The 15,152-nt window shown below is 40.6% G+C and overlaps 1 protein-coding gene across 2 annotated transcripts in view; it reads right to left on the bottom strand.

Annotated features, from left to right (window-relative positions):
- evi5l (ecotropic viral integration site 5 like) overlaps positions 1-13,550 on the bottom strand; it is a 41,287-nt gene extending 27,737 nt beyond the window's left edge. For both annotated transcript variants that reach the window (XM_046047051.1, XM_046047052.1), the window contains exons 1-2: positions 13,181-13,550; positions 2,817-3,202 (exon numbers count right to left, since the gene is read on the bottom strand). In XM_046047051.1, coding sequence (XP_045903007.1) covers positions 2,817-3,058 — 242 coding nt within the window. In that variant the 5' untranslated portion in view covers positions 3,059-3,202; positions 13,181-13,550. The remainder of the gene's footprint in view (positions 1-2,816; positions 3,203-13,180) is intronic.
- Positions 13,551-15,152: the final 1,602 nt, after the last annotated feature.

Genomic DNA, 15,152 nt, shown 5'->3' with positions numbered 1-15,152 from the left:
TCCTGATAACTGCACCGACAGTTGATCTTTTCTCTCCAAGTTGCTTTCCGATTCTCTTGTAGCCCATCCCAGCCTTGTGCAGATCAACAATCTTGTCCCTGATGTCCGTAGAAAGCTCTTTGGTCTTGCCCATGGTGGTGATGTTGGATGCTGGTTGTTTGGGTGTTGACAGGTGTCTTTTATACAGGTAACGAGGTGAGGCAGGTGTATTTGATGTAGATAATTGGTTGGGATTGGGGCTGTGTCTTAAAGAAAGACTAACTGGCTTGTAGGAGCCAGAATACTTGCTGTTTGGTAGGGGGTCATATACTTGTTTTTCCTCATCAGATGGTTATCAATTTTTATAAATTCATATGATGTGATTTTCTGGAATTTTCTTTGGGATTCTGTCTTTCACTGTTAGAATGTACATATGATTAAAATTGTAGATTGTTGCATTCTTTGTAAGTGGCCAAACCTGCGAAATCAGCAAGGGGTCAAATACTTTTTTCCCCCACTGTATGTACAATTGGTTACCTTATCCTAGTCCTTCTGTCTTTCTTCTCAAATTTAAAATGTTCCTAAATAAGTGTTAAAAAGAAATACTGATGTAGTGCCCAGTGACCACCTATTATGGTTTTCTACAACACTAACTTACAAACCCATTTGTTGTTATTACCCAGTGTTTTTCTTGCAGATGTAGGACATGCACATTTGTGATTCTAGGTCAAATTGACATTGGCTTGTGGTCATTTTACACAAATCCCTTTGCACTAGACTGGTTGCACACACACCTGAACAGTAACAATATTTCAAGCCCAAAGGGGTCTGCGCAAAACACAGTATTACAATATTTCTCCAGAAATCACTGTGACCACAGCCTTGGAGCAGCCGAAATCCATTATATGAGTATCAAACTGTGGACTTAAAAGGTGACTGTAAAACTTTTTGTTTCATAGTTAAATGCAGCACAGTGGCTGCAGTCTGCATCCATAGAAACGTTTTAAAACATCTCCTGTTGCATAATTAATTTCTCTGCTATCCATCTGTATGCTTCACTTTTTCCCCCTCAAAACAGTCATAGGGCTGAATACACTTCATAAATCTCAATCGTCTCATACAAAAAATAGACTAGGTTCGAGTGACACTTTAAGCCTCACAATATACAGCAATTTCTGATATGTTCAAGTGCTCCTGAATTTTTTCAGGGAAAGATTAATTTAAAAGCTCTAGCATGGCCAGTGAAGGACAGACTTTCTTCATTAGCTCAGCAGACTTCTGGTTGTTTCTCCAATATTTGGTTTATTTTCAACTAGGTATTAAACTAAGGACGGTAATTTCAGTGGTTGCTATGTACTGCACAATATTTGAGGGTTTAATGCAGAAGATGTACTCTGTATAGGGTCACAACTCACACACACACACACACACACACACACACACACACACACACAGGTGTTCCTGGTGAAACGTCAGGGTGATATCTAGTTTGCTGACAATCTGTACAACTTTCTTCTTTATAGAGACTGTGTTTTTCATTGCCTACCACAAAGTGTATTATAATTATCTCCCACATTAGACCATCTCATTAATTAGATACTGTTTTAACACTACTGTCAACCCTCATTATTTTCTGCACTTCAGCTTCTGAAGTCAAATTGTAACTATACTTCGAACATTCATTGATCCATTCTGTCACCTTTATTCTTGAGTTGTGTCCTTTTTCGGTCAAGAGATTTTATTTCAAGCGTCAACTATATACAGTTTATACCTTTCTAGTCCATGTTTGGTTTGTTGGTGAAATTATTCTTTCATTTTAATGTTGCTCATTCACCCTACCTTACAGGTTTGACACTGATTACTTTTGTCACAACTGACCTTTAGTTAGTGTTGTTATGTCCGTCAAACTTTACATACTTGTTTGTGTAGTTTAAAGGTGATAATGGTGGCAGATTTACCATTCTAATTCTTAATTTTCTAAACAATCGGTTTGTGATTTTATACACAGGCAGAAAAGGCAAGCTTCTCATTGTAACTAGCAAGCCAACTGGGCTAACGTTCTTACTATGAACTGAAAACTTGACTGACTTGCTGGCTTTTAAATGTTTCAAGCAGAATAGTTTTAAAACCAGAACGCTTTAAAAAGGGTCTTAAATATGCACTGGATGGTTACAAACATTACAGTGTGCTAAAAGACTGAGAATAAAGTTGCGTTGTTGTTAATTATAGTACTTGATGTATGATCAGGAAAAATAAGAACAGACTGTTTCATTCAAACACAACCCTGTGTGTACATACATTTTAACAGTACTTTTAACATGCTGAATGGCTTTAAGGATGAGGACTAACTGATGTATTTAACCAATGTAAACTATCTTGGGTATTGTTGGTTCCCATAAAAACTTTACCGTGCTCAAAAAGGACCAGGACAGAGCTGCTAAAGTTATCTTGGACAGCATCCTGCACTAGTTTTCACACAGTGGGGCCACCAAAAAAACAATATATGATGTGCTTCTTGGCCTGGTAATTAACATAATTAGCAGGACATTTTTCTTTGGCTCGTGTGTTTTTGGTTTTGAAAATGACCAAAAAAAGACCTTTCAAACTCTCTGAACTGCTTCAGCATGTGGAGAAACCCAAAGCTTGGCAGACCTAGCTTGGGTTGATAAGCTATGAAGGGACAAGGCAAACAGTCAATTCTTAGGAAGTATAAATATACCTATTCCTTCATTATTAATTTGTTGCACCTGCTACTGTACAACTATAATAAGTTATGTTGTTATGTATATGTTTAGTTTTTACTTCAAAAGTTAAACACAAAGTGCTACTCATCTCACCTGTTCTGCTCCTCCAGTTTGGCCAGCAGCTCCAGTTCATCAGGACTCAGGTTCTCTGAGTCTGCTGGGGAGGCTGCTGGTGCCGACAGTGCTGCATCATGGGAAGATGAGTCTGGGCTGAGCACTGGGCTGCCTGTTGACAGGGGGTCTGGGTCCATGCCTGGAGGGGAAGAAGGGCACTCTAGCTGAGGGAGAGCCGCACTTAAGCCCTCTCTTTCTGGGCTTCCGCTGGGCATAGACATGGCGGTGGCAATGGATTGGGATGGGTGAAGCAGTGTGGGTGAGGAAAGAGGATCTTCCAATCTCACTGTTGGTCCCCCTCCTCAGTGTCGCCCGATTGGCCACCTGGCTGGCTGTGGAGCCAATATGATCAGAGGTCTTCAAACCTGTTAAGGATAAAGAAAAAGCTGAATGACAATGGCTGACCACAGATTAATAAAAAAGCAGCAGTTAAAACAAATATGTCCTCCAACTGTACAAAACTTGTGGCTTCATGGAATAATATGTCTGGCCTTGTATCTTTGAAATAATAGTTGGATTGTAACAAACAAAAATTATGAAGTAATCAGTCCATAATTTATATTTTCTTAATCACAATTTCCCAGAGCTTTACGTGACATCTTTGAAACTCTTGTTTTGTCTGATCAGTAGTCTAAACCCAAAAGATATAAAATATATGAAATGTGGGGATTTATATGAAACAAATCCCCACATTTGAGAAGGTTGTTTCTGCTTGATGAATGACTTGACAACTGTTTTGATGTTTCAGCACAAAAAGACAGGTTTTTAAAAATGGAAACTATAATGTATCACAGTTTTCTGTAAAAAAAAAATAATTAAAAGATTTCTGTGATTTTGAATATGTCAGTAAATCTCAGAACACGTTGATATCAAGATAATGCTGTGACTTTTATGGCAATATTGTTTTGGCTGAGTGGCGCCCAACTCCAACAGACAAACAAATGAATGAGACATCATAGTCCCCCCCATGTACAAACATCCTAATCCTTTGTATTTTTAATTTGTGCACTTATTTGAAAATAGCAAAGCCGCGAGATGTCATGTTTGTATTGATGGACTGAACACAAGTGAACTGGTCATACTGGTCCAATCCACATGAAGATGCCAACAATGCCGCTCCACACCCTCGCTCAAATAGCTACTATGAAGGAGTGGCCATTAGTCACTGTAATGACATCATCCTGACTGAGAACATCAAAGTCCGTCACTGCATACAGACTCTGCCCTCACTAAGATAAACATTTGTCCAGTGATGCTTGAAGTGGTAACAATGTTGTTGATGTGACAAACTGTTGCGATTGATAGATTTGAGTGAACTCATGTGAATTCCACAGAGATACTCATAACCTCTGTGTTGCATTTAGAGAACGAACCTGTCAGCAGTGTTTATGTCAGACTGTGCGGCTTTTAGAAGGACTCAGTCAGGGTCACACCTCCTGAGCGATTAGTGTGCATTAAAAGATAATAAATCAATCAGATCATAAATAAACCAGATGAATAAGTGAGTGAGTTCAGGGAGGTAAGGCAGGTGTCACTGAGGTTATAAAGAGCTGAAGCCACTGGCTATGAACAGGAGACTTTAGGGAGCTTTTACTCGTCTCCCATCTCATGTGAACTCAGGAAGTGATGGAAGAAAAAACCTTTTTCAGCCATTGGAGAATAGATGTAACTGTACTGTTTGGGCCAAAGGCACTGTGAATGGATTCTTGTTTGAGTGGGGGTTTTATAAACTTGTGTATGTGTCTTTCGTGTTTGCTTAGTTAAGGGCATACAAGGGAGAGGCATTTGTGTCTTGAGTGTAACATTTAACTTGCATATCTAGACCCCGTGCTTTGCTTTCCCTCATTATATTAATCATTACAAATACATGCAGAAGATGGAGAGCTAGATATTAAAAAGGGACAGTGTGAATTTTTCACACATACCAGGGGAAAACAAACATCCCAGAGCTTGGCTATGGCCGCAAACACACAGAGTATACATATACAAACTCTGCTTCTTTCTTTCTCTCTCTGTGCTGCAGCCAGGAATCAGAGAGGAAGCTGAGGAGGAGTTACAAAAAGTCAGTGGAGATTAAGAGGTAAAAGGCCAAGTTGCTCATCTTTAATAGGGAGCAAAATGCAGAGACACAGTCCATTCCCCTGACTCTACCTCCTCTGCATTATGGATGGCAGCTCTCTTACTGGGGGAGTCCTGTGGAAATCACTGCTGGCCACACACACACACACACACACACACACACACACACACACACACACACACACACGTAGCTGATGAGCAGTAAATAATAACTCAGGAATAATACGTACAATATAATGAATATAGGGGAAGAAGAGAGAAATCCCAGATAGAAAATACACAGTAGTGTAGTCATCATCATCAACAACAACAATACAGTGAATTACATTGAGGTACATTTATTAGAAAACTAAGAAACAATACAATGCATTGATTTAATGATGGCTGTGTAATCAGCCGTGAAGGTTGAGATAAAAACATACAATAGCCTGTGCAATAGTTGTTTGAGGCATATGAAGCAGACATGTACCACAAAACAAGGAGAGCAGAAAAATAGCCTACAGGGGAAGAGATGGAAGGAGCATTAAAAAGAGTCTGAACAGGCGAAACACTGCATGGGGAAGAGACAACGACCACATTCATGCAAAGAAACCAGCGCCAGTCAAAAGAACCATTAAAAAGCCAATGAGACCAATCACATTTGTAAAAGGGCTCGGTCAAAGGACAAATCTGAAATAACATCCTTTTCATATGAAAGTATTTCCACCAACATAAGCTAATTGTGGAACAGATTTTCCCTAGATCCCGCAGTTATTTACTCAAGTTAATCTGCTAAAGTTAAACTGAATTTACTGAAACAATCACAGAACTGACAATGCATTTCTTCTAGGATTAAAGTCATCTGACAGATGGGTGAGCCCCAGGCAGTGATGAATCTGCCTTGTCAGTCACATATTCACCTCAATCCCAGCAGTGAGACTGAGGTGAGCTCTATTACTGACAAACTGTACTAATCACTTATGAATGTTTTCACCGTCTCAGTGCTCCTTCTGGGCAGTAAAGCTGAATAAAGCAGGCTCATATTCACCACACTGGCCAGTGATACTTGAAATCAAAAGGCACAAGAGAATCAATATAATGTTGATGAGACTGGCTCTCTCCGAGCAGAGCCCTCACTCAGTGCTCCTTCGTGACAAGAGTCTGGATATTAAATTTTATCTCATTCTTGCAACAAAAAGTCAGACTGGATGACATGTATTAATCATAGCAATTTACTGCATCACTTCAGAGTTCAGATGAAATCAAATCAAGGTGTTCCCAGAAAGAAACAAACAAAACAACCTGAGAGTTTGGATTTATGGCAAAAGAAAGAAATAATAGCATGTCCACTTCCAGGCTAGCTACCTGCACAGACCATTGACTATTACAGGAATACACACCAAGAGCTTGCATCTACGTTGTATGGTTAACTGTTAGTGACAACAGTACAAAAGAAAAGATGCAACAGAGAGGTTACAGCACTACAGAGGGCTCTTTAGCTGTGTCACTGTGGTCAGACATCACTGTAAGAGGTGTGAGTCATGCAGGACTACAGCAGAGTGGTACTGAAGTGGGAGTTTTTCTCTCTTACACACACACATTGGTTAATGGAAGGACATTGTGAAGGTCTCTGACAAAGCAAAACAAAACAAGCCAGCTTTTCTGAGCTTGGCTGTTGCTCTGTATATGACAGCAGGCCCGCTCTAATATCATTGTGTACTTGGGAGAAATTGGAGAGGACAGAGATAAAGGCCAGCTGGGGGGGGGGGGGCTTTCATTATAATCCATAAGAATGTGTGTTTACAACCATGTTTAGTGCGTGTGTGTGCTGCATGCAAGGTTACTGTTTAACATGTGCATGTCTCCATGTTTGGTGTGTTGTAGTATGTTCCACCTCCGCATGTGTGAGTGTTGCCATGTATGGGCACAGTTAGTGTGTGGCCTGTGGCTGTGTACATCCTGCTGTGTGAGAGATGTGAGCACAATTGTGTGTGTTTATGTTTTAGTCTCTCCTTGACTGATATCGCCGTGCACAACTATGGTACTGTGTCTACGCCTGAACGCATCCTCTCCAAGCTCTCACTGTCTACAGAAACAGACAGCGCTATTGTTTCCTCTCTTACACACACACACACACCTCCAGTTATCCAACATGAACCCACGTCCCCTTCGCCCCTCCATGGTTTGCATGCAAACAGTGCAGGATGTGTCTGATTTACAAAATACTCTTTGCACTTGATGCAAAGAAGCTTTTCACGGTCTCCATCTGGGCTTAGTGACATTGACTGGCCTGGAGCAATTTTAAAAAAAGGAGGGTAAAAAAAAAATACCCCTCTCTTCACAATACCACCTTCTATATTTTCCAGTCTGCAAAATGAGTAAAGACATATTATCAGACATTCTGAGATCTCTCTCTCTCTCTCTCTCTCTCTCTCTCTCTCTCTCTCTCTCTCTGTCTGTCTGTCTGTCTGTCTGTCTGTCTGTCTGTCTGTCTGTCTGTCTGTCTGTCTGTCTGTCTGTCTGTCTGTCTGTCTGTCTGTCTGTCTGTCTGTCTGGGGCCCTCTGGGGCTTCTAGTCCTTCATAAATCCGTACCTGCTTACCTCGCTGTGGTTCCAACTCATGATCTCAAGTTTGGTTACTGACAGGTGGACTGTTCATTTCCACGCTATTCATCCACTGGACCCACTGTCCTTGTGACTGCTGTTGGGCTCTACATTGCTCAAAGCGTCCCATTGTAAAGCAGGGATGTTCTCTCCCTCAATACTTGTGAAAGCCATGACTAGAATCAGAATGACTCAATTAGCTAAAACCAATGCATGGAATTAGTCCTCACTGCACATATCGACACGTTAAACACACTCCACATTTAGTGAACAAGGGCAATGGTGTGTTAAACAGACACTAATCAATTTATGTATGATGAAACCAGGCTTTTAAATGAACTAACAGCATCTGACCTAACAACATCTGTCTGACAAGTACTGCACTTGCAATAAGTACAATTTTGAGATTTCCATTTTATACTGCTTAACTACCTTTCAAAATATTTTTTTAAAATATTTTACTTTTTACTCCATTTATTTAGCAGCTATAGTTACTGGTTATTTTTCAGATTAAGATTTCACATACAATCTGTTTTTAAAATATGATGCTTTGCTATTAATTAAACTACCTAAGTGTATGACTACGGTACATATTAATGCAATAATTAGTCAACAATATAACAGTGACATGGGTCAATTCAGAGTACTTTTACATTATGTTGCTAATAATTATGTACTTCACATTGTTTAATATTTCACATTGTTGGACTCACGATGGACAATTTAAGAAAAAAGGATCCAAATAGACGCCCCAGAACTAGACATAACATCTTTTTCATTCCACACATTCTTCTTCTTTGTTAGACACTGGTACCTACACTACCCACAATGCAACTCAACCACTGACACACCACTGGGAGATTCGGGTGCGTTATGTTAGTAGCAGCCAATGTAGCCTCGAGCTGAGATGAGGAGTGGGCTACAGAGGTCTGGTAAGCGCACTTCTTTCCATCACCACAACCCAAGTTTTCCCCCCCATTTTCAAACCTGTAGTCTTCTCAGCCAAGTGACACTGACTCAAGTGATGTCACTTGAGGCACTTTTTTCACATATGTAGTAGTACTACACACAACCTGTGAACAGACTTTGACGTGTTGGATTGGTGGAGTTCCTCTTTCAGTAAAATTGTGTGTACAGAATTTTTAGATTGTGATATTTGTACTTGTTAAATGATCGGAGAACTTGGTCCACCACTGATACATGAATTCAACTGGGAATCTGATGGCACAGTGGTTTATGTTCTCTGTGTACTGGAACCAGCGACCCAATAACCCTGAGAACAGCAGCTGTCCAGCATCATCATTATAGTAACGAGTATTACTGTTCTCCAAACAGCGCTCATGTTCCAACTGCACGGTATAGATTATTGATATGAAATTGGTAACTCTCTTACGTTCATGCAGTGCAGCAAAGGTTTACAGGGAACTTGGTGTGACATTAAGCCTGAATGAGGAGGAGACTCATTTAGAGCAATCGAAGAGACACTGACGACAAATGTTTTCCAGACTCGGTTCCCCAAATCTACTGACCACATTCACTTTATATGACTAATGCTTTCCTGCTCTAAATTTAGTTAGTATCCCTCTCCAGATGATTGGGCTCCCATGTGTGCCACTGTGAGAGGAAATTGTCCAGAAATAGCCATCCCCACAACCCATCAATTACTTGAATATTTTTCTACCACAGAACAGTCAGTGCATTAGTACTAATACTGCTCAGATTATTTAATATCTTATAGCTAAATAAAGCATGATAAAACAGACTGAAACATCCACTAATCACTCACTAATCTCAAAACTGGATTACATGAGCATGCCACGGAGGGTAACTCCTACAAACTGGGTGCTACCACAGGCACATAGCCACAGCTTAATGTGATGCTAAAGTAATGACTGACATTACTTTTCTTGCTGCATTCATTCTCTTTTCACTTCATACTTTTCCGGTGGCACGGACACTGATCAGTATCTGACCTACCGTTTAAACACCTGTTCTGATTATAAACATCTGTTGTTTGGCGTAGAAATGGCTGTGAGAGGAGGGAAACAGTCAAACACTATGAATCCACAAACACATCTTAGAAATGTGTTTTTCTTGTTTTCCTGTGTTGCACAACTACCTAAAGCCTCCTGAGGAAATGAGAAAACTAATCAAACTGTCCTGTTAGTCAGGTGATCTGGGCAGGTGTTCATAGAGACTATAGGAGCTTGGATCAGTTTTAATTTGAAACCAGAAAAAAATCAAAAGATGTAAAACACGATTTAAGGCCCTCGTTCATTCTGGCATTTATGAGTACAAAAGCAAACCTCCTTTGTAAATAAACCAATATGAAGACATTCATTCATGAAGACATTTCAGTGCCACCTAATTTCAACTGCAAAAACAATCTATGACCAATTAGTTGACAGGACACATCATGTTACAGGTCGATTGTGCAAAAGAAGCATCATCAACAGCCTGCTGTTACAACACAGGTTTCAAAATGCCTGAGTGTCTCACTCAGTAACACGTTTGTATTGTTAATCATACTCCCACAGATTCACCCTGCGGTAAATCATTCCCTCATGTTCATTATAAACAATAACACTACCTTGATTTAGCTGATGAAATGCTCAGTACGGAGTGGCAGCATGTTTGTCTCTGACTGAAATCCTGGTTAATTAAAGCCATAAGAAGGAATGCATTAGTATTAACGTTTTAACATATATCCATCACAGAGGTCATTTTTCATTGTGTTACTTTAAAAGTAAAGGTAAGCGATTCTAATCCAATACAAGTCTTTTTGTCAAATTTAGCTAATATCGCCTCAGGGTCTGCTAGCTGTCTGATCTGTGTGTGCGCTGAAAAATAATCTGGTGTTTGTCCACAGCCCTGGCTCTGTAAATGGGGGCAAAAAACAGAGTGGCCTGCACCCCGCCACACAAAACTGTTCTAGCCGTTCCAGCTATGATGTGTGTCAGGTAACGTTAAATGATTTGCCCACTGACATTCAGCTTACTTTCTAGTTTGCCAAGACATGCTGTTGTTGTGATGTTAGCTATGGTAGCAGGAGAGTTGTGAGTGTCGCTGTCTGGAGCTGGTCTGCTGGCTCTGGGACCGTCTCATCCTCTCTGCATGTTAGCAGCATAGCTTTTTACTAGAGGAATGAGTTCTTCCACTACTGCCAAGGAAAATAATGTTAGGCAAGGAAACCAATCAAATTACTATTTAAACAGGTGAATGAATAGAAAGCAGAGCAACAGAACAGAGTTCCTCTACAGCATTATAATAATGGCCCTATGCATATTTCTGCATCATTATAGGAATTTAGAAATTTGCATGTTGGTATAAATCCAATGTGCAGCAGTCTGAAAATTAGATCACAATTCAGTCAGTGTTAAATCTGCAGGGCGACACAGATCCAGTTATAAATCTGCAGCCTACAAGAACAATAGAGTAAAGAGAGAAGAGCTGTGGAGGAGCCGCAGTTGTAGTGAGCTTGAACCACATCAGCCAGGCCATCAAGCTGCTCTCTGTTTCCATGTGTCAGCACAGGAGATGTAGTGCAGTGCCGTGCACACAGGCCAGGCCAGCACCAAAGCAGCCAACCAGCAAGCCAACAAGCAACATAAGCATGAGCCAGGAGAGATGATACTGAAGGCTCCAGACTCCAAATGACTGCTTCAGATTAATCAATATTGAAAATAATTGTTAGTTATAGCACTATGTTTTTCCCAAGGGGCCTAAATCATTCATAGACTCTACCCAAGTCAAACAGCCAGTCATTACTAAAATCATCTACATTTATCTCATCAATTAATTAAGATAACATTTATACGAGGTACAAGGTTGCACTTCTGGAACGGAAGGAGCATCTGAGGGCTTTTCAGGGCTAAACTGTTAAACCTGCAGAGTAACAATATGAGAGTGAAAAAACTCATTTTGCTCCTCTGATTATTCATCTCAGGTTTTCTTGCTGGATTACGCCACTACTGGAGTGGATCTGTTAGATTGCAAGAAAAAGACACAACTTATCAAAGGCTAATCTTGTTTTAGGTGTGAGGGAAATTAATCAGCCCGTCCTTTTTACGGAGCTGGACATGTGAGCCTGTTTATCCTGTTCTACAACCAGAAGTAGCAGACAATAATAAACCTGGACAGCAGAAGCCAGACAACCCGTACAGTGCAGTAAAAAGGTAAGGTGATATTGCTCCCCCTGTTCTTGCTGGGGGTAAGAAGTGTAAGCACAACTCACAGACTGTTTTATCCTGACAACACTGTCCAGAGCCTATTAGCTTACCACTCTCTCATGCATTAATTTGTCAGCAGCAACAGCAGCAGCAGTGAGTGCAGCTGAAAAGGTTAGCTGGGATAAGATGGGGTGTGCTCGCGTGTCACAAATGTAGCATGCATGTGATCGTGGGATCAGATAAAGGAGAAGTTCCGAGATTGAAGCACTTCAAAACAAGGTCACCAGGATGTGAGACTCAGATACCTGTTTCCATGTCTGTGAAATGTGTGAGGTGCCTTTTGCATGGTGAGTGGATTTCACAGATAAGCCTGAGCGTAATCTCATTGTGTCTCAGTGGTAGGCTACACATCCTTAGTCATGAGGCAGTGAAGTCGTAACTACAATCAACAGAGTCTGATAATTTAATGAATATTTCCCCTCTCTTTTAAAAAAAAAGATAAGCACCCAAGGGAGCTCTTCCATTTTATGACTAGTCAGCGGTAGCTCTAATCTAAAACTATGTCAGTTCTCTACTTTTTATTCCACTTGGGAGGTAAAGGATATGTGCCTGGCCCAGATTTAAAACATAGCCATTTAACTCAGTGGCTTTCAGTCCTGCTCAGCAGTGCTGGTTTTCTGTCTCTACTTATTAAAATTACTTGTAAATCACTCTCTGATTAGATGGATACAGTATACAACAGCTGGATTAACATTGAAAACCGCTGCTTTTAGCTGAGGAGACTAGTGAAGGGGCAGGTAGGGGGCTCAGTGTCTGTGGTGTTTATCAAGGACAGTTCAACAGACACACAAGTGGACACAACATAGCCAGTCCACTGTTGTTCCACAAGAAAACAGCTCTTCATTAAAAATGACTCAATTTTTCATCCTGCAGTTTCATAGGCTATTTGAAGAGCCTGTAATCCTATTGACTGAGTTGTTTGGACATGACAGCTCATTATCCCGGCCTGCTGCTGCTTGAGGATGCCTGAATAACAGGCCTACATGCTCTGCAGTCGACTAGTGGATCAACATCTGTGGCGAAATGACACATCATCCCGTCTTTGCGGCACCAAAAATGTTCCGGCTTCCCACAACAACACGGTTGTTTAACGACGAGGACGGGACGTGGAGGAGAGACAATATGGACATGGCACAGAGCAACATGCTATCATTTGGCAATAAAAAATGGTTTATAGGCTCATGAATGGCCGTGTTTCCGTTGGCATGCTGTACAACGGAATTTTACACTGAAATAAATGGAGCCGATGGATGAAGCCGCGGTTGACGGGGCTTCAATAACCAGGACCAACAGTGTTTTGCTCTGTGGGCCTACGGTGCAATGTTAGTTTTAACGCTGAATTGATACAAACTAATAAGCTCGTGGGCCCGTCAATAGGCTCTCCGCGATGACATGTATATTCCATTTAAAAATGAACACCTCAAATAAACAAATGAAAGCCTAAACACTTACCTGGACTCCTTTTCCATACTCAGAGCGGTGCGTTTATTGCCCCACACCAGTCCGTCGTAAATATCAAACGTAGCCTATGTTATCAGCTAATTAAAATCTTAATAGACCACCGAGGACAAATACAGAGACCGTCCAACGCAGTGCCATCCTCCTGCCGCCGATCAACCGGGAGGCAGCGCGGCGTCGCACAGCTGGGTCGCGAGCCTATGCACGCGGAGGGGCTCGTGTGTGCGAACTGAATTAGAGGAAAAATATCTTTCCGTAGAGATCCGCTAAAATAGCCTGACCATGACAGTCGCGCGATGTACAACAGGGATGTGGTATAAACTGCGGCATCAATCATTACGAGTAAGTCACACAGAATGGCTGGTCCACTGTGCCTTCCGTTAAGCACGAGGAAAGGCGCACCAATCAGGTTGCAGATTGACACATGATTGACACGTCACAAACCAATGGTCTGTTCAGACTGCAGGAAGGACAACAATGGTAGCCAATCAATGTAGAGCTTTATTCTCCGGGAAGGCGGGGCCCGCAGGTGTCACACAGCGGTCTCGGCTTTAACAGTAACTAAATGATCAATTATGGGACTAAAATGTTATATGTAGCAGTTTCAATCTCTGTGATTGATTGTACCATGGCAACCAACTGTAGCCTAACATTGTCAACTACAAGCGTCTGCATTCAGTAGGCTATTGCTATTTTCAGCGGTATTTATTTTCAAAGCAATGCTGCTCTGTTGTAACTTCATTGTATTTTTTTTTTGCTAGAATTGTGGGTTAGAAGAAGGAGCCTATCTGTTTTGTGTAAACTGATAGGTATCTTATCACTGCACAGTGGTGAAGGAAGACAAGGTGGTATTCCAATAGCTTACTTAATAAAATGTATACCACAGTGTAAAAAGAAATAGAAAATAGCTATATATATATATCATCAACAAAAAGTGTATTATATATGAGATTGTTGTTGCTGATTAAATAATGTTTTAGTAGCACTTTAATACTACTGTAGCCAGTTGGGAATTTAAATCTATAAAAATTCATCTTATTTTATAAGCTGATGTTTGTATGCAGGCTAAATCTTAATAAGTAGCTAGTAACTCTGTTAAATAGGCCTAAATGTGATGTAGTGAAATAGACATAGCTTATAAAGTGGCATGACATAAAGAAAAAGTATCTCTACAAGTATTGTACATAGTTGTTCATGTACATAGTTACATGAACAAGGTTCTCACACATATGCTGTCGTAATTTTCAAGAAGAGGTTGTCAAAGCAGCATTTTGAGAAGGAAAACACTGAAGCCACTGTCACCACTTCTAGTCCTTGGATCTCTGGCCAAGACAGACTACTTTCTAAATTAGATTAGATTACATTGTTTTATTAGCCACAAATAAATAAATAAAAGAGCCTGGTAACTTAAAAACTGTGTGAAAGAAAGTGTGTTGGACAAAATGATTAATGCTCGCCAGACTCTATGAGCATTAATACTGTTTGTACTCTGTGGGAAAGTAGTGTTCCCAGGTTTAAAGCTTAGACTGGACATGGGTTTCAGATCTCAAGTACCCATGTTACCACACAAGCAGTATTGTTAAAGAAAGAAAGTCATTCTTATCTGTACTTTTTTTAAATTAGGCTGAATTTGAATTGTAAATGGAGGTTTAATCATTTGTCATTTGGTAAGAGAGCATCTTTTAATCTAGGTCTGATTAGATCCCTATACCGTAGCTTTATACCCCATGAGGCCTTGAGGGATGCTCTCAGCCTTTGCACTGAGTGTCCCCATTTAACAAAACATGAGCATGCTTTGAATTAACACATTTAATGCCATCTGTCATCTGGCCAAATGTCTTTACTTTATTGCCATCAAGTGGACAAATTGGATAGTGCAGCTCCCCAAGTCTTCTGACAAGCAAAAGCTGCCACAGCTCAGTGCTGTAAGGGGAATTTCATACTGATTAGATTGACAGTGTAATAT

This window comes from Micropterus dolomieu, linkage group LG04 (assembly GCF_021292245.1).
Source record: "Micropterus dolomieu isolate WLL.071019.BEF.003 ecotype Adirondacks linkage group LG04, ASM2129224v1, whole genome shotgun sequence".
Taxonomy (NCBI): Eukaryota; Metazoa; Chordata; class Actinopteri; order Centrarchiformes; family Centrarchidae; genus Micropterus; species Micropterus dolomieu.
This window is presented reverse-complemented; position numbering and strand designations above follow the sequence as displayed.